The following is a 19,898-nucleotide window of genomic DNA, read 5'->3' as shown; positions in this document are numbered from 1 at the left end:
TTTCTCAGTAATTGGCGTTCATGGCATTTCGGGATCTGGGAAGACAACCCTGGCACAACATGTTTGCGAGTATGAGAAAAGTGCAAAGCATTTCAACCTTATCATGTGGATTCAGGTTACACAGAACTATAGCTTGCATGAAATTTTCAAGGAGATGCTTGAAGCAGCTTCATCCATGGATAAAAGCAAAGAACCAGTTCCTAGTAGCCTTGATGTCCTGGAAGGAAAATTGAGGGAGAAAATAAAAGGCAAACAATTTCTCTTGGTACTAGATGATATCTGGTGCAATAAGGATGCCGTTACGAAGCAGCTACCGAGGTTACTTTCTCCATTGATGGATGGAGCGGTAGGAAGCAGGATCCTAGCAACAAGGAGTCTCAAAATGGTCGAGACATAAAGATCGATATATTGGACGGCTATATTCGGACACCGGAAATGTTCCGGGTGATGTCGGAGAAAACCGGAGTGCCGGAGGGTTACCGGAACCCCCCGAAAGAAGTAATGGGCCTTATGGGCCTTAGTGGAGAGAGAGAGAGGGGCGGCCAGGGTGGGCCGCGCGCCCCTTCCCCTCTGGTCCGAATTGGACTAGAAGAGGGGGGCGGCGCCCCCCTTTCCTTCTCCCTCTCCCCCTTCCTTTCCCCTCCTAGTAGGAGTAGGAAAGAGGGAGTCCTACTCCTACTAGGAGGAGGATTCCTCCTCCCTGGCGTGCCCACAAGGGCCGGCCGGCCTCCCCCTTGCTCCTTTATATACGGGGGAAGGGGGGCACCTCTAGACACAAGTTGATCTTCATGATCGTTCCTTAGCCGTGTGCGGTGCCCCCCTCCACCATATTCCCACCTCGATCATATCGTAGCGGTGCTTAGGCGAAGCCCTGCGACGGTAGAACATCAAGATCGTCACCACACCGTCGTGCTGACGGAACTCCTCCCCGACGCTTTGCTGGATCGAAGCCCGGGGATCGTCATCGAGCTGAATGTGTGCCAAGAACTCGGAGGTGCCGGAGTAACGGTGCTTGGATCGGTCGGATCGTGAAGACGTACGACTACATCAACCGCGTTGATATAACGCTTCCGCTTTTGGTCTACGAGGGTACGTGGACAACACTCTCCCCTCTCGTTGCTATGCATCACCATGATCTTGCGTGTGCGTAGGAAATTTTTTGAAATTACTGCGTTCCACAACACTTGCTACCGCCACTCTTTTAGTTAACATTCGTCCGTGTCGCCCTCGGTGGAACTACGCCCCACACCACCTTCTCTTTGGTACACTACCGTCCTATGATGGTCTCCGCATCATCGGGTGTCTCTGTTATCCTAGCACCACATCCACCACGCCAGACAAGCTCGCACCACGATCTGTCCCATGCGTCTTCCTTGGCTACCCTCCTAGCACCAAAGGTTACCGGTGCTATGATCCTTTCACTCATCGTGTGTACACCTCGAGGCATGTGTACTTTGTCGAGACGGTGTTCCCTTTTTTCAGGTTCCTCCGGCTTCGGCCCCTTCGGCGCCGGCCCCCGTGCCCCCTTCGTGGACCGATGCGCGGCAGCAGCCCCCGGCGCCCCCCCCCCCCCGGCACGACGCCCTCTGCCGCCACCACCTGGCTTCGTGACTCCCTCCCCCGAGGTCGAGTCCGAGCGGGCCCCCGGGTCCCCGTCTCCCTCGTACGAGGTTGAGCCCAGCACCCTGCCTGCCCATCCTGCGACGGGCTCGACGTCACCCTCGCCCGTCGCCTCTTCCGCCGCCGGCTCGGCCGCCGCCGCCGCCACGGCCTCCGCCGTCGCACCGGGTGCCCCCACCGCCGCGGCATCCGCCGGCCCTGCTGCCCCGCCACTTGGCGTGACTACCCGTCTCCGAGCAGGAGTGCGTCGGCCCAGCACGCGCTACTCCGCCGACGAGTATGTGTGCGCCGCCTCGACATCGACGCCATCACCCATCCCCACCTCCGCTCGCGGTGCCCTTCGGGATCCCCACTGGCTAGCTGCGATACAGGAAGGGTTCGACGCCTTACAGCGCAACCACACGTGGCAACTTGTTCCGTGACCCCTCCGTGCCAACATCATCTCTGGCAAATGGGTGTTTCGCCACAAGACTCGCCCGGACGGTTCTATCGAGCGCTACAAGGCTCGATGGGTGGTTCGTGGTTTTCGGCAGCGCGCGGGCGTGGACTTCACCGACACCTTCGCCCCGGTTGTGAAACCGGGCACGATCCGCGCCGTCCTTCAGCTGGCCGTCTCGCGCGCCTGGCCTATGCATCAGTTGGACGTTTCCAACGCCTTCTTGCACGGTCATCTCGCCGAGCAGGTGTTCTGTGAGCAGCCTACTGGTTTCGTCGACGCCGAGCACCCCGACTTCGTGTGCTTGCTCTCCCGCTCTCTGTACGGGTTGAAGCAGGCGCCTAGGGCTTGGTACAAGCGTATCGCAGCCTTCCTGCAGTCTCTGGGCTTTCGGTCCACTCGCTCCGATGCCTCACTCTTTGTGTATCATCAGGGAGCTGACACTGCATATCTGCTGCTCTACATCGACGACATCATCCTCACGGCGTCCACCCCCGATCTCCTTCAGTGGCTGACTGCTCGTCTTCGTGATGAGTTCGCCCTCAAGGACTTGGGGCCCCTGCACTACTTTCTCGGCATCGAGGTGATCCGCCGGGCTGACGGTTTCTTTCTGCATCAGCAGAAGTACGCCCATGAGCTCCTTGAGCATGCCGGTATGCTTAACTGCAAGCCGGCGCCCACCCCCGTCGACACGAAGGCGAAGGTTTCTGCTCTGGAGGGGTCTCTCGCGTCCGATGGAGCATTTTATCACTCTATTGTCGGTGCTTTACAGTACTTGATGCTGACTCGCCCCGACCTGCAGTACGCTGTTCAGCAGGTGTGCCTCCATATGCACGCCCCGCGTGACTCTCACTGGACTCTGGTGAAGCGTATTCTCCGTTACATACGCGGCACCATGTCCTTAGGACTCACCCTGACGGCCTCCGCCTCCACCGACCTCGTGGCCTACTCGGATGCTGACTGGGCTGGCTGCCCCGACACGCGATGCTCTACGTCAGGCTACTGCGTCTACCTTGGGCCCTCGTTGATCTCTTGGTCATCGAAGCGGCAGCCCACGGTCTCCCGCTCCAGCGCCGAGGCAGAGTATCGCGCCGTGGCCAACGCCGTGGCCGAGTGCTCTTGGATACGTCAGCTGCTCTAGGAGTTGCTTTGTGATGTTCACAAGGCCACTCTTGTCTACTGCGATAACGTCAGCGCGGTCTACCTCTCCGCCAACTCGGTGCACCATCAACGAACGAAGCATATTGAGCTCAGTATTCACTTCGTGCGCGAGCAGGTTGCCCTTGGCCATGTTCGGGTTCTCCACGTGCCGACGACGCAACAGTTTGCTGATGTGATGACTAAGGGATTGCCTACTCCCATCTTTGAGGAGTTTCGGTCCAGTCTCTGTGTCTCCGGCGACGCTTCGACTGTGGGGGGGTGTTGAGTATGTATTTTGTACTGCACGTGTATTGGAGTTGTGGCCCACCTCCTAGTCTTGTATAGTTGAGGTACAGGTCTTCCCTTGTATTATATATGCGTGCGCCAGCACCCCAATCAATCATCGTATTGCAAATTATCTGTCTACAGGTACTACCGATTTTCCATTTGTTAGCTGGACAAAGCATAATTAATTTGAGCATGTCTGAAAATGATCCTGAGATCAAAGCAATGCTTGATGCAAGAGATTATGAGTCAAAGGGCATCACAAAGGTCTGTTTGCAGTGGTTTCAAAATTGTTTGAATATGTTGTTTTGTTACCAAGAGGCATAGAAAAAATTAATTCTAGAGGCCCACTCAAGACGGGCCTCAAAATGTTAAATGTTGATGCAAATTCTAGAGGCCCACTTCAAAGTAAACGTGAGGCCTTCTTTATCCGAAATGGCAGCCTGCCACACTAGTCCAGCGAATTTCTGAAGAAGAAAAAAATAGTCCAGCGACCGCTGCCGTCTCCCCTGTCTCCAGCAGTGGTCAGCGCCGGCGGCGGCGCTTCCCCCCTGGCTCCAGCCCGCTCGTCCTAATCAGCTCGCACGCGCAATATCCACAACCATGGCCGCCGCCTGCGCAGGCTGCTCCAGCCTCCATGCACCGTCGGCGGCAGATCTATCATGAAATGGTCTCCTCCGTCGGAATCTCCTCAGTCAGCGCCTACGCAACTCAACTCTCCCGGAAAGGCCCGGAGCAGGCTGGTCTCCCGAAGCTCCTGGAGGTCTTCATCATCCTTGGACGACTGGTTCGTACGCTCTGTGATTTAGGGATTTTTTAGTGAGTGAATTTTATCACTAGTTAAGCGGCTAACCTTACCTTCCACTGGAATTTCCAACAGGCCAAAGAGATTCAGATTGTGGCGAGCGGCGGTGCTCAATGCCAAGTTTGTGCACTATAGTGTTCAATTCCATAATGAGCGAGTGCGAATTGGCAAGCTAGCTGCAGGAAGCAGGCACTGCTCGTTTGAAGCAGGCGCAGGGAGGAAGTGAAAACGGAAAAGCTTCCGGCACTGTCTGAAGCTTTACCATTTCCGACCACCGCCACATAGGTTCCGGCAGGTCAGTGAGCTACAAACTAGCACCAAGCTGTTAGCTCTCAAAAACTTCATTCCGTTAGCCTTAGGATTATCCTTGATGGAGATTTTTCGATGTTTGACGTTTAGGAACGGAGGTAGTATTTTTTTACGTGCATTATCTTTCTGCGAGGTTTCAGGGTGTGAGAGATAACTCCAAAATTTCATGAAACAAGATGCGTTAGCTGGCCATTATTTTTCTAGCAGTTGGACCAAGACGTAGGCAGATTAGTTCAAGAATCATTTTCCTTAATTTTGTTTTCAAATTGGTTGTATATACTAGCTCTGCATAATTATATAGCTCAGTGGGGAATACGCGTCATGCACGGCAACTAAACAAGACGGTAGTAGCTGGTTTTTTTTAGTTTAGGGAAACGCTATCCTTCAGCCGGCTGATGCACGCACAACATCCGTCGCATGCGTAGCCGTCTGATCGGTCTTGATTGAGCGCTCACGCTAGCCACAAGTCCCGTGCAGTCTTCTTTTTTTTTTCAACAAGCATATCATTTTCAAACGTTTCTGTAACAAAGGTCTTGTTTCATAAAATAAATCGACGGTGAAGAGATTTTCTTCTGCGACAGGGTTCTTGTTTCAGAAACATAGTCCTCGTTGCAGAGCTGGAGGAGCGTCCGACTTTAAAGAGTACGAGGCCAAGCATCGCAAGTTCGCAACACGACGCATGTCTCAGAAACGCGGCTTTATTTGCAGAAATCACCACAGGAGTGCCCGGCGTGGGAGCTCTTCGCCGTCGTGCCGGAGTAGAGACAGTTGGTCGGGGTGTTGGGTCGAAGGAGGCATGGCAACTCCAGTGGCCGCCGGGGCTCCATGGCCAAGGCGCCCAGGCCATGGCGGGACAACAGTGCTGTCTCGACAGACTTGTTGCAAAGTCCCCAAGCGCAGCAAGCTAGCTGTTGCAAAGGTCCTCGGTTGGTTGGGCGGTAGATCAGATGGCTATTTCAGGCGGCATCCGACGGCTGCTGAGGCGGCCGATCTTATAAATTTATCATTTGGCGGACGTGTAGCACTGCCCTTAGTTTAATTATTAATGTGTGGGAACTTGTAGGAACATGAGTGGAAATTCCTGCTACGAACAAAATTGAACTACTGTCTATAGCCCCATAAATTACTACGCATGCTGACCACCAGTTCTACTGTTCTGAAACAAACAAGTGTGTTAGTCCAAACATCTCTCTCCATCAGCTCTTTTTATACATCTCAAGTTGCTTCCTCTGCTTAATTTGACTGACTTCGTTCCGTGGGGGTTGGTGAGTTCCCACCTCTATTAGATTATGGTTTAAGCTAATTATTGTACCTGTGATGATATCTATCTCCTAGTATTGGCCAACTCTGAACAGCAGTTCGTGGGTTGGTTTCGAAACAGCATGGCCTAAATCTCCCATATCTTTCCTCCTACCTCTGAAAAGCCTCGATGGTGGTGGAAGGTGTTGCATGGGGCATATCTGTTGCAGGATGGATCATGTCGCCTATCATCTCCAAGCTTCTGGACAAAGCCTTGTCCTACTGCAAATTCGACAAAGAAGAGACGCTTCAACGCCTATTGACGGACGTTCTCCCTCGATTGGCGCTTACCCTAGAAGCAGTGGAGGACATTCATCATAGGAAATTCTTTGAGGAGATGGTGAGGGGGCTCAAATCCGCTTTCTTCGACATGGAATATATCCTCGCTGATCTGGAGTATATTCGTCACCAAAAGAAGCTGGACAACCAGAAAAGTCTCCTACAAAAGAGAGAGAAAAAAAAGGCCCAGAACGGCTTCGGATGCTGAAGCTAGCTCCTCAAACCAGGTCCTTTCTTGCTTCCCTCAGCTTTTAGCTATATAAATGCATACTTACTCATCACTACACAATACTTTTATCCTAGTCATTGTGTTGTTTCCCCCCTTTAATTTTTGTAGAACCGATCATCTTAGTGGCATGTGTGGATAGGTTTTTTTTTTATACAAAGAAGGAATTTGCCAAAAGTAATTCAAAGGTGGAATAATTGTTTTCCTTTTCCAAAATAATATTAACATGAATAGACATATAAATGTCTAAGTTCGTTATGTGCTTGTACAATTTCATGGTAAACATATTAATTTTTGCCTTGCCGTATAATAGAAAGTTTAGTGCTCAATATTTCCCTACTTAAAAGCACTAGCAAGTTATGTGTGCCTTGCACATAAGTGTTGAAATAACCAACATACGATGAATATCGATATACCATGTTATAATAAGCAAACATGTAAAGTGGAAGTGAATATGCTTGAAGTATATAGGATACATATTTAATTCTCATCATTTATCCTAGTCAAATTGTGTTGTTTCCCCATTGTATCTTGGTAGAACGGATCATCTTAGTGGCATGTGTGGATAGTATTTTTTATATAAAGAAGAATTTGCCAAACGTAATTCAAAGGTGGAATAGAAACAATCCTTTTCTAAAACAATAATTAATTCTTAGAAAGTGTCCGGCTTTGGCATTTTGTCGAACACAGCCCGGACGGCCGCCGCCGGAGTCAACAACGAGCTTAGGCATGGGAGCTTCTCCACGAATCGGACCGGAGAGAGCTCCTGATGGCCGTCGGTGTGGAGGACCGGCGTCGCCTCACTCCGCCATGAACGTGCAGGAAGAGAGCATGAAGAGGGCGGCCACGCGTGCTCGCCCGCATACGCACTAGCCTCCACCGCCGCTGCTCTGCCCATGGCACGGGAGGAGGCCCAGGTAGCTGGCAGATGCAGCAGAAAATGTCTGGCTTGTGTCCGCTTCGGACCCTAATCGCGAGTAAATTTAGTCTGAAGATGGGTCTGAACGGACACAAAACAGAAAAGAAAATTAGGATGGGTCTATGCTTGGGTGGTGTTTTTTGCCCGCGCAGCTCCAAACGGACAAAACTGGACAAATTGCATCCATGGTTGGAGTTGGCCTTACCCAGCAAAAACCGCCTCCAATACGTTTTAGTACAATACAAACGATTAGACTTAACAGAATAACCATTTCATGAAAAATAACTTATGGATTTAGATCTATTGCATGTATTCCATTTAGATCATTTGGTTCTGATCAAAAGATAACTTCTGATTTACAAATTAACCTCAATTAATGCTACGTTGCCCTACAACCATACCCGGTACAATGAGTCACACGTCGCTTCTTTGGTGCGGTTGTGGTCGCCGCTGTGGGGCGCTCTTCGGAGCCGGCCACTAGGGTCGCAGCTGGCGAGGGAGCCCATGACTCCCCCTCCCCCCTAACTTCGCCCTATATGGAATCATGGGTGACAGTAGAGGTGGGAATAACTTCAGGAGCTTAGGCGCCCACCCAGCAGACCGTAAATAATAGGGCGTGCGCCTTTTCGGTGTGGGTGGGTCCAGTGGCAGAGCTTGAGATGAAATTATGGGGGGGCATGGGCTGAAGGGGGGGGGCAAACATGATTGCTTTAGGCTGATTTTACTTGAAAATTAGACCAAATATTAAGGTATATGTGCATGTTTTCCTATGAGCTGGGGGTGGGGGGGGGGCATGGCCCAGGTTGGCCCCCAAGAAGCTCCGCCACTGGGTGGATCCTCCTTGAGGTGGTCATCGGCAAATATCAGCCCAACTTCCGCCAGCTGGGCGACAAAGTTTGATCGAGGAGGAGGTGGCGCCTTTACGGTGCTGATGCCTATTTTTTGTACTAGTGATCAAACGCTGCACATATATTGAGCAGGCAAGCACAACTGAACTTTACAACACTTGAGAGCCCCTGAAGCAAGTGCTGTGGAGGTATAATCCAGCATAAATGCTATACAAATATGAAAGAGCAAATTAGGCTAACACAAGAAGATAAACAAAAAGCCATGGGAGAATTCATCTTTGATTTCTGCCTTTGCTAGGCTACTTGAATAATGTTTAGAAATTGGTGTAAATCACTAAACTTTGTGGGCACAAACTATTTCAAAAGGTATAAAATAAGACACGTTATACCATATTAGTTTATCATATGGAACAGAACCGTATACAGAGGATGCCATTAACATAAATTCTGACTGCTTGCCAAAACACAGCCTACGGCAGTTTTGTAAGGAACTTTCTGTGAATTCAACTGAATTGATGTGGCATCAAAAGGCCAAAAACAAACAACATCAGCGAACAATCTTACGACACATTCATATTGTAGAGAACATACCTACATCATTTTTCAATAGCATGTATAATAGCTTAATCACAACAAACGAAAAGGGAAATACAGTAGACAGTACTCAATTAGAGACAGGGCACTGACATTGTCTAGAGCTTTGCCCCTCTTAGTGATTAATATCCTTCTCGTGAGATAAAGCATCCTGCATACCACCCACAATATCAGTACTGTCCGAACATTGAATAACCAAGGGACAAACTAACAGTGAAAGCAATGATTACCTCGTCCTCAGGGAGACGCTCATTGTTATTCAGGTCACTGCCACCTGCACACAGCCTTTTAGTTTCATGTGCACGACACCGAGCTCAAACCAAGCCACGTGAATGAATACTTGTATTAGCCATGCATGAATGTCCCACCGTTCACTTACGGTTGTCAACGTTCCAAAAATGTTGGTATTGGACATTTGGACTTGCCGTTTGAATTTGAAATGTTGGTTTCTTTTGCAGTATGTTTTTGTCGAACCGGGTTTTACTCTCACAGGAGATTTGAATCGTCGTTTGAAGGGCAATATGGACACGATAGAAAGACTCATTGATAAAGCACATGGTATTATTGCACTAACAAAGCGGTCAAGCAAGGGTGACACTGATACTGCCAAAGATACACATACACCCACTACTTCAGTTCCAACAGTAAAGGTAACTGGCAGAGATGATGAGGATCGTAATTGGATAAGTGAAATGCTTCATGATGTCAATCCAAGCTCAAGTAACAAAAAATGTTTCTCAGTAATTGGCGTTCATGGCATTTCGGGATCTGGGAAGACAACCCTGGCACAACATGTTTGCGAGTATGAGAAAAGTGCAAAGCATTTCAACCTTGTCATGTGGATTCAGGTTACACAGAACTATAGCTTGCATGAAATTTTCAAGGAGATGCTTGAAGCAGCTTCATCCATGAATAAAAGAAAAGAACCAGTTCCTAGTAGCCTTGATGTCCTGGAAGGAAAATTGAGGGAGAAAATAAAAGGCAAACAATTTCTCTTGGTACTAGATGATATCTGGTGCAATAAGGATGCCGTTACGAAGCAGCTACCGAGGTTACTTTCTCCATTGATGGATGGAGCGGTAGGAAGCAGGATCCTAGCAACAAGTCGTGATAAAGCTGCATTTTCAGATCTGGGTCCTGATGTGGCACGTGATGTTTTTGCAATACGTGAATTGGATTCCAAAGTCTTCTTGGATCTGTTCATGTATTATGCCCTTGAAGATCCAAATGCAGAGGGTCCAGATCGAGCAGAACTCAGAAGTATTGGTGCTGAAATTTCACAGAAGTTGAAAGGATCACCTCTAGCAGCCAGTACAGTGGGGGCACAACTACGCGAAAGAAAAAATGATGTTCAATTTTGGAGAGAAGTTCTAGATCGGGACCTTCTGAATGAGACCACGGGGGCCCTATGGTGGAGTTACAAGCAACTTGATGAGCAAATTAGGCGATGCTTTGCTTACTGTAGTATTTTCCCCAGAAGACGTCATCTGAAGCAAGATGAGTTAGTTAGACTGTGGGTGGCAGAGGGGTTCATACACGCAGAGGAAGACATGGAAGCTGTTGGTCGTGGTTACTTTCACAAGTTACTGGCAACCTCATTTGTGCAACCAGCCGCACTCAACCAACAAGAGGAGTTGGTCTATTCCATCCATGATCTTATGCATGATTTGGCTGAGAAGGCGGCCGGGGGTGATTGCTTCAGAATCGAGAATGGCTTGAGAACAAAAGTTCCTCATGATGTTCGCCATCTTTTTGTTGCAAATGCAACATTAGTTACCAAGGAGATTTTTGATCTGGAAAACCTATGCAGTCTCATTATTGATGAAACAAACATGCTTGAAGCAGTTAACACAAAATTCTTTGAGGAAGTATTCAAGAAGCTGAGAAAATTGCGGGTACTGGTTGTAGAAGCCACAAATGTTAATATTGATTTGGAGATTCCAGAAACTATTGGTCATTTAATGCATCTACGCTATCTTAGTTTAGTGATCCCCTGGGCAAAGCTGTTATTACCAAAAGCATTAGACAAACTTTACCATCTGCAGGTGCTAACATTTGGTTTTAGCTCTGTAAAATTTTCTCCTGATACAAATATGGGTAACCTCACCAACGTGCGGCATATCATTGGCGCATTAACAATTAGCGCTCCGTACATTAGCAGGTTAACATCATTACAAACATTTGAACGATTCAAAGTAAGGAAGCAGCGTGGGTATGAGTTGAGCCAGCTGATGGACCTAAACAAGCTTCGGGGCCTTCTGAAAATCCGCAATCTTGGAAATGTTAAAAACAAGAGGGAGGAGTATGATGCAAAGCTAGCTGACAAGAAAGGACTGACAGAGCTGGAACTGTCCTGGGAAGGAGATATGACTTGCACACCACAAGTTCAACAAGAGGTACTTGAGGCTCTTTGCCCACCCAAGCATCTTGAAAGTCTGCTAATCTGGAACTACCAAAGTCTGTGGTACCCAAGTTGGATGCTGAGTGAGCAGAACGGCGCCCCAAAGTACCTAAAGAAACTTGATCTCAGCTACTGCGAGCAATTGGGACCTGCTCCAGAACTGTTTGAAGTTTTCATTAATCTTCGTGAACTCAACATTGCGCACTGCAACTGGGACCACTTGCCAGCCAATGTGAAGGACCTCAGGTGGCTGGAGAGCTTGCAGATTATTAATTGCTGGTATCTTAAATCGCTTCCAGAACTTCCCCGTTCTCTTAAGAAGTTTCATTTGGTGGGAGACGATGATGTGGTGAAGTCATGCAAACTAGAAGGTCATCCTAACTGGCAAAAGCTTCAGCATGTTGGTGTGCAGATACTCACGTTAAGCGCCATTGCTAACGCTGGCCTTGTGAGGTACATACATCTATGTATCCCTTTGATGCCTCATTCTTTCAGGTTAAGAACCGGCATGCTTATTGCTTAACTTTTGTTATACATTGGCTGACCTATGAAAATAACAGGAAGTATGGATGGAGATGAAGTAGAAGACTGACCATCCTTGTGATATGCTGCCAATCGACTGGGTAGTGGTAACCGGCCCTATGTATGCCTTGTCATTAGGCGTCATGTGCTCAACCTATCACGCATCGCGGATGATGATGATGCATTTATTTGTTTTCAATGAATTGCAATAATGTGGAATTGTGACCACTGGATTTATTTGCTTCCTATGGCTTGTAATATTGTTCCCTATAGTTTGTAATAACTGGGATGTTGAACACTGGATTCGTTTGCTCCCAATGATTAATAACGTTGTGATATGATTTTATTGGAATGATCTTATCCTATATGTTTCCATTGGAATGATTTTATTGTGGAACGCCGAATAGTGACCTCATTCGATCCTTATGCCTCTTCTTATTCCCCATGATTTTTTGGACTTGGCTGACATGGTTGTTGAGACTGGGTAATCGTTGTAGATGGTTACTCAACTGGAAGAACTGTGTGTTCATATTTCTGGCTGTTATTCATCTTGTTTAACGATCTCTCCAGGCCATCGGCTGATCTTATTGAAGAAGGGGAAACAGGGTTACAAGAACAAAATCAGCAGAGCAAGCTCAGGTACAGAACAGATCCAGCTGACAAAACTACAGCTGAAAAAGACTGAAGAAGATCTTAAAATTCCTCAAAAAAAATTTTACCGCCAGCTGCCTTCAGAATCTCATATCTTTCCGGGTCAATTCAAACATATTCTCATTGCTGCAAACTCAGCATGAATAAGGTTTGCTCAAGCTTTTTTGAAGCCCTCTTTCTAGCCTGTGGCCACCGCTCTTCCGAAGTCTGGTTCCATAATACACCCTGGGCGAATCCACAGTGGAGGCAGCTTTCCTTTAAGCCGGACGACAACTCCACAAGGGGCCAAACACGCCGTTGAAGTTTGTCAACTGCTAAAAAGTTGCACTTTGCATGTTTTAGTAGCATGAACTCGCACCGCTTCACCATTTACATGGTACATTCGTTCTGTGGTTCTGCAAATATGCTCCCCTGCATCAACAAAAATCCTCTGCTAGTGAATTTCTAAGATGGTCAGGTAAAGACTGCAAATACAGGGGAGACAAATCTGACTACACTGTCCAGAGACAACTAAGTTACAATGAATAGAATAAAACTCCCAGCTCAGCTTTATTTAGACAACGTAAACATGTCAAGCAGATTCCCTAAAACTTTGCTTTTATGTTCAGACTGACAAATGAATGGCCATCTCTTTATGGACATAAAACTATTGCAAATGTTGTGTACTTGTTACAAACTCCAGGTATCACTGGTTACCTCTGTCTATATTAAGAAGTCAGGTGTATTTGACACCTTCCCCTGCATGTTGCCCCAATCAGAAAACTATGGTGACAATGGGTATCTTCAAACCTGTTTCTGTTAGTCACCTTGAATGGAAGAAAAGGGATCACTTTTGGGTAATGTTTGAAATGAACCACGCTGTGGTTGAGATCACAGCAAGGACAAGAAAAGAAGAAGAGATCAGTGATGAACTTAAGTATGCAGGGGAAATCGAGAAAACAGATTCTGCTCTCGTTGTTTTCTTTTTATTACCATCATTTTCCCCTCTTTTTAAGTGTAAAGAGCATACTAAAATCTATGTTGAGTCCAAGACTCTCAAGGGTTTCCTCCCTAGAGAGCTAGGCGGCGGCGGCGAGGGGAGGGGAGGGACGGAGAGGTGGGACGCTAGGCGTGGCGACTAAGGTTTCCTCCTCAGGCACTCGCGGGAGCGCCACGGGAGAGGTGGGGAAAGTGTAGTATCATTAAGGGCAACACTAACTGATCCCCTATCCGGCGTTAGAGGAGGAGGATTTCGGTTTTCCTCCTCTAACCGGCACCTAGCCGATCCCCAATAACCGTTAGCAGACGATAAATTATCCTCAGCCACACCATCCGCCCCTAAATTTACTCCACCCAACAGGCTCTAAGGAAAAGCCGCGCCTCTCTCTCGACCCCCACCGCGGCACTCCCCCGCCACTGCCTCTTCGTCGGTGACTGCCCGCTGATCCCCGCCGCTACCTCGTTGCCTCCCTTTGCCCTCGCCACCCTTCTGCCTGACGCTGAGCCTGTTCATTCCCCGTCACAGTCGCTGGAATCGAGATGAATCGCCACCTCCATCGCCATAACCAATTCATCAAATTGAATCGCATTTTCTTCTTCTTTGGCGGCCGCCACATCTATCCTTGCTTGTGCACCGCTGTAGGTTATTACGACACTTCGCCGCCCGCTGGTTTGGCCGAAACGACGACGGTTGGCCGGTTTATCACCACTGCAACGCAAGTGTTTGACGGATTGCCTGGGTGAGTTTTTTCGTTTTGAATCGAACCGTTTGGATTGAACGAGTCGTTTGAATTGTAGATGAAGAGGTTGATGGAGATGGTCTTCGATGACTCGTTGTCATCCAAAGAGGAAGAAGACGTCAAAGATTTTGAAACCATTTTAGGCACGATTTTCAATGATGATATTTGGCGCCCTAGGAGAGGATCGCAGTTTAGCCGCATACACATCAACCGTGATAGAGCGGAGGTCCATGCCAAGATCATGAGAGACTACTTTGCTCCAAATCCAACCTATTCGGAGAAGTACTTTTACGGGCGCTTTTGAATGCACACAAGTCTTTTTCTGACCATTGCCCCAATGTCAAGAAGCTGTTAGGAAAGATGTGGACAGAGCCCTCGGTGTGCTTCAGAAGCGCTTTGCAATTGTCCGTGGCCCTGCCGAGTACTAGAGCTCCAAGGTTCTATTGCAGATCATGACTTGTTGCATCATATTGCACAACATCATCATTCAAGATGAGAGAGATATGCCTGAGAACTTTCGGTACATCACCAACGGGACTCTGGTTGAGCCAGAGTCGTATGATACAAATAGGATCCTGGCATTCATTGAAGAGCATCACAGGATTGAGAACTGACAAGTTAATGCTCAGCTCCAAAATGATTGATCTTACTGAGCATCACTAGCAATGTCATAGCGCTTCCTAGTTGTTCTATCACATATTATTTCCTACATTTGGACCATTCGGTGTGTTTAAATTTGAATAATTCAATTTGTAAACTATGAATTCAAATGGTAAACTATATTCGTGATTTGCTTGAACATTCATATTTATGTTTAGTTTCTATATGTATGCTAATATGTATATGCAATGTATAATAGAATTGCTAAGTTTAGAAAAACAACAATTTACTTCGTTATATATAAGGGATCGGCTAGGTCTGGCTAAAAGTTAGTGGAGTAAAAATACTCCATTAAGGGTTTACTCTGTTGGATCCTTCACTATTTTTAGGGGATCAGTTAGAGTTGCCCTAACAGACAAAACTTGAGCTGAAAAAGACCGAAAAAGATCTAAAAAAGGAGATACCGCTGTCTGCCCTCCAAAGTCTCATATCTTTCCGGGTCAATTCAAACACATTCTGGTTGCTGCAAACTGGCCATGAATAAGGTCTGGTCATGCTATTTTGGAGCCCTCTTCCTAGCCTGTAGCCACCACTCTTTTGAAGTCTGCTGGGATTGGAAAGTCAGCAGTTGTCCATGTACATGATTCCATAATACACATTCTGGTTGGGGGCAGCTCTCCTTTCAGCCAGACCACAAGGGGAAGGTGTTGTTATTACGCCAACACGCTTGTTGAATATTGTCAGCGCAAATGAACCTCTAAAAATATATATTTGGCATGTTTTAGTAACATTTACATGCATCCACAAAATTCCTCTGCTAGTGAATTTGATGATCAGGTGTACACGGCACAGATGCAGGGGAGGTAAATTTGGCTACACTGTCTAGAGACGACTAAGTAACAATCAACATAACAAAACTGCCAGCTAAGTCTTATTTCGACGACATAAACATGTCAGGCAGATTCCTTACTCCTCCTGAAGACATCTCTTGAGGTTAACCATGTCAAGTATCTGGAAGTCTACTGCAGAGTCCAAAATGTTTTCTCTTTCAGAGAACACACGATCTTCTTCGGTCGTACTAATAATATTTCTCAAGGAGGTCGGGTGATATCTGGAGTGTGTGATGCTCTTCCCAGGCCCTGGACAGAGGTGTCCGTCTGATCGCCTGCCTTTGTTGTTGCCGCCTGCAACAAAATTGACATATACCTGATGAGCAGTGCTCCCAGCATCCATTCTGTAGCTATTTCTGTTGTTAATCTTTGCTGGAGAATTCCACTTTGGATCCAAGGAACTGAAAACCCTACAAAGGTAGTAACAAAAAAACTAAAACCACTATGTATGATACTAGTAGCTGGGATTCAGTCCTCTGCTTGTTGTGGCAAATGTTCAGACCGAGGGCAAATGAATTGCCAGCTCTTTATAGATTTAAAACTGCTGCAGATATTGGTCACTTCACTGGTTAAAACTACCGTGGTCCAACGCAAATCATAAAAGCAAAGTTTCTATTTGTGAAATCGTCATTCAACCGGGGTAACGATGCAGTTTCAGGAAATTGCATGTTCTCCAAGCAACCTACAACAGACGTCATGATCTCCACCTGATGCTGCCCCAATCAGAAAACTATGGTGTATATTAAGAAGTCTGCTGTGTTTGACTTCTTCACCTGCATGCTGCCCCAATCAGAAAACTATGGTGTACAACACTGGGTATCTTCAACTGTTTTGTTAGTCACCTTGAATGGAAAAAAGGGGGGTGTACTTTCGGGCCATGTTTGAAATGAACCGGGCTGTGGGTGAGATCACAGCAAGGAGAAATCACAGCAAAAATACAAACAGAGCGATGAACTTAAATATGCAGGGGAAATCAAGAAAATAGATTCTGCTTTGGTTGTTTTCTTTTTATTATAATCATTTCGCCCTTCCTTGTAAGTCTAAAGGGCATACTAAAATCTGTTGAGTTCAAAACTCTCTTGGACTTGATTGGGTTGGACTGTATAACGGATAACTAATCTGCTATAACATGTCAATTATTTCTCTAAAATAAAACATGTTAATTCTTCTCACAATTCTCAAAGGAGTTTCTACCTTGATGATGACAAGTAAGGCAGAGCTGCTCCCTGCTCAAAGGTTTGCGGCATTGCAATGTTCGGAGACATGGTAATACAAAGTTGCTTCATCCAAGATGGGCCACACAGGCACAGAGTGTGCACAAGTATAACATGGCCTACCAATGTTGATGATAAAATAAAACTAGGAGGACAGCCCAACCCAACAGACACATTAAAGATCTTTTATCCTTCACAAGCATGACCATGTGCTACTGCATTAGCTTCCTTAAGTTATCTTCAGAAACTCCCTACCCATCTAGTAACACTCCTATATAGCTGCAGCGCTGGTTATCCTCTGTATAGTCCGGATGTCCTCATCCCAATCAGAATTGACCATCATTATATCACATCTCAACCAAAAGAGTCTGGTGCTTTCTTCCTTGTATTCGAAAATGACACCGGTTGCCCCCCAAAATGGGATCTTCGTCGAAGACAGACTGAGTCAATTTTAAGTTTTAACCATATGCCTGTAGCTGGCCTTAAGTCCAGCAATATCTTTTGATGCCACTCTCCCTTTTCTGCACAACTCATCATCACTTACATGCTACCTGTATTCCCACACCAAATATATGTGCCAACTTTCTCAACAAAGATATTCACCGCTAGTGGCTAGTGTACAACAGGGGAGGCAAATTTGGCTAGACTGTCTAGAACCAAGCAAGTAAAAAAAAACATAACAGAACCCGCACCTTGATTTAGACTATGTACCCATGCAAAAATATCAGAGCGAGTCTGCTGCAGAGTCCAAAAAAGTACCTTTTCCCTGATGATTCTATTTTTTCAGAGAACAATTGATTTTCTTCTGTCGAAATATTTCTGGCAGCTGGGTGCTACCTGGAGTGTGCCATGTTCTTACCAGGCACCTCAACAGAGGTGGCCTGCCTGCGAGAAGTTTGCCGTATATATGATGACCAAGATTATGTATGTTCACACTGATAAATGAATGGTCAGCTCTTTATTAGCAATCAACTCTTACATGCATCTGATTCAGTCCATGCAAGTTTAAAATAAATACAACATCATTTCTGAAGCAGCTCGGATATTTTCTTTGAATTAAATGGCATTCTTGAATGATTCAACTCGACTTTTTTCAGTTCATATTTTCCATTCTCATTCTAGAGTCTTAAAAGTAAAACAGATCAGGAGTAACAATGTTCTTTGGAAATGACATTATGCTTCATCTGTAGTTCGCCAGGCATTGTTCTGAACTGGAAATCAAGCAAGCATGAGCGTAAGCACCAGCAAATTCAACGGCAAGACCGAAGCAGATTCTGAAGTACACAGGCAAATTGTTCAGCCGAAAGAAGAGACTGTTCTTGGGAGGAAGCACAGGGGTGGTTTGAAGGTAAAGCTACTGCCCATCTGCATCTGGTAATGACTCTGAGAAGAGAGGAACATAGGGTAGAAACCGTTTCGGTTTTGTAATGCCTTTCTCAAGATTAAGGATACAATAAACTTTCTGATGTTGCATATCATACGCTACCAAGGTATCACCTCCAGATGACATCAAGAAAACGGTGTCACAATCTGGATGAATCTCAGCCACCCTGTACTTCTCCCCAATCATGCCCATAAGCTCATTGATGTTGGCAGAACGCTTCAGAACCAATTCTTTACTGTCACGATCCTTGAGGCACCAAAGTGTTATCCCAGAACCTAGGATTTCATTACTATCATTGACTGAAACCGTTGAAGCTACAACATAGTGTAAGCACCCCTGCGACACTCCAATTGTGGCAGATATTTGGCCATACGGCACAGGGATAGTCTTCCACACTTTCCCCTCCATGCCCACCACCATCAGCACGTATTTGTTGTTGAAGTCCATCAGGTTGCCAATCAAATACATCATACGGCCGACAAAGACAAATTTACTGTGGAGCGGCACCACTTTCTCAACCATCCGACCACTACTGAAACTCCAGGCTCCTGTCAGCGACGAGTAGATGTTCACTCCTGTGATGTAAGTTCCCGGAACGGCCTGCTCAAAGTGAAGAACGTAGAAATGGGATGAGACTGCCGGATCAAAAGCAAGACCTGTGGTACAGCAATATCTGCTTGCGGGCACAGGCGGCCGAGGGGGCAGCTCGACCCACCTCCCAGTGGCGGGATTGCACACTAGAAAACGGAAATCATCCCAACTCGCCATCTTCTTCTTGAAGCCACAGTAGAGAAGGAGGCCATTGCAGGCGTCCAACTGGGTGATGCCACCGTATTTGTTATGGTGCACGTAAGGGATGGAAAGGTTGAACGGGGCTGCGCTGTCGCCGGAGACACTGGCGAAGTGGTGGCCGATCCTATTGTTGCTGGTCATGTAGAAGAAGCCAGCGAGGGCCTGGGGCAGCTTCTTGCGGTTGGCGGGGTCGGCCATGAGGTCGCGCCGGAGAGGCGTGATTCTGGACCATGGTTCAGCCGAACCTATGGTCGACGCCGTACGATTCAACATCCTGCTACATGTGGATCCGCGTCATGCATTGTTTAACATGCAAACAACTCCCATCATGCATTTTTTAATCAATCATGCACGGATCCTTATGAAAAGCGTCCAGAGATCAATGGTGTCGAGCGTAGGTTCGGCTGAACCATGGTTCCATATAACATTTTCGGGTCGCGCCAGGATACGGAGACGTGCTTGAAGCGGTGGAGGGATCTGGCCGGGATGCGAGAGAGGATATCCAGGATGAGATCGTCGGTGAGCAGGCCGGCTGCCTCCGCCGTCGCCCCTAGATGACTTTCCGGCCTCGACTTGGTGTTGGTCTCGAAGATCTTCGCCTCCTCCATGGATCGGAAGCGGGAGAGCGTATGATCCAGGGACAGGGTCAGGTCGGGTGGATCTGCAAATAGAGAGAGAAAACCATTGATCTGGCTGGGAAAAGTCGAATAGATGGTAATCGGTGGTGAGTGGAGAAAGCAGTAGGTACCTTGGAGGCTTGGATTAGGTCGGCGACGGCGGCCAACGACGCTTGGCTTCTGAGAGAGAGGTCGGTGGGGAACAAGTAAACAGCACGGGAAGGAAAAAGGACTGGACTCTCTCCAGCGGATCCCCTTTTTCCTATCCTACTTATATAAAAGAATCCTGGTATAGTTGAGTTGGCCCAAAAAACAAACTCTTGACATATTTCTTTTTTTCCATAACGTT

General features: G+C 47.1%; 2 protein-coding genes across 2 annotated transcripts; one reads left to right on the top strand and one right to left on the bottom strand.

Moving 5' to 3' along the window:
- The first annotated feature begins 4,377 nt into the window (after positions 1-4,377).
- LOC125518126 (putative disease resistance protein RGA4) lies at positions 4,378-12,368 on the top strand. Its single transcript, XM_048683066.1, has 3 exons — positions 4,378-6,400; positions 9,219-11,614; positions 12,254-12,368. Exons 2-3 carry the CDS (start codon positions 9,282-9,284, stop codon positions 12,366-12,368), a joined length of 2,448 nt encoding a protein of 815 aa, XP_048539023.1. The 5' UTR covers positions 4,378-6,400; positions 9,219-9,281.
- Positions 12,369-18,026: 5,658 nt separating this feature from the next.
- Positions 18,027-19,540, bottom strand: LOC125523856 (putative F-box protein At3g17490). Its single transcript, XM_048688922.1, has 2 exons — positions 19,375-19,540; positions 18,027-19,141 (listed from the first exon to the last, which is right to left on the bottom strand). The coding sequence occupies exons 1-2, from the start codon at positions 19,538-19,540 to the stop codon at positions 18,111-18,113; spliced, it is 1,197 nt and encodes a 398-aa protein (XP_048544879.1). The 3' UTR covers positions 18,027-18,110.
- Between the last annotated feature and the right edge of the window lie 358 nt (positions 19,541-19,898).

Source organism: Triticum urartu, chromosome 7 (genome assembly GCF_003073215.2).
Source record: "Triticum urartu cultivar G1812 chromosome 7, Tu2.1, whole genome shotgun sequence".
Classification (NCBI taxonomy): domain Eukaryota; kingdom Viridiplantae; phylum Streptophyta; class Magnoliopsida; order Poales; family Poaceae; genus Triticum; species Triticum urartu.
The sequence above is the reverse complement of the archived record's forward strand: the minus strand, read 5'-3'. Positions and strand labels throughout refer to the sequence as shown.

Bases quoted from the DNA above. Each gene is read 5' to 3' on its own strand.
- LOC125518126 (XM_048683066.1), top strand. From the start codon at position 9,282: ATGGACACGATAGAAAGACTCATTGATAAAGCACATGGTATTATTGCA. The intron at 11,615-12,253 runs GTACATACATCT...CGATCTCTCCAG, and splicing joins GCTAACGCTGGCCTTGTGAG to GCCATCGGCTGATCTTATTG.
- LOC125523856 (XM_048688922.1), bottom strand. From the start codon at position 19,540: ATGGAGGAGGCGAAGATCTTCGAGACCAACACCAAGTCGAGGCCGGAA. The intron at 19,142-19,374 runs GGCGCGACCCGA...TCACGCCTCTCC, and splicing joins CAAGCACGTCTCCGTATCCT to GGCGCGACCTCATGGCCGAC.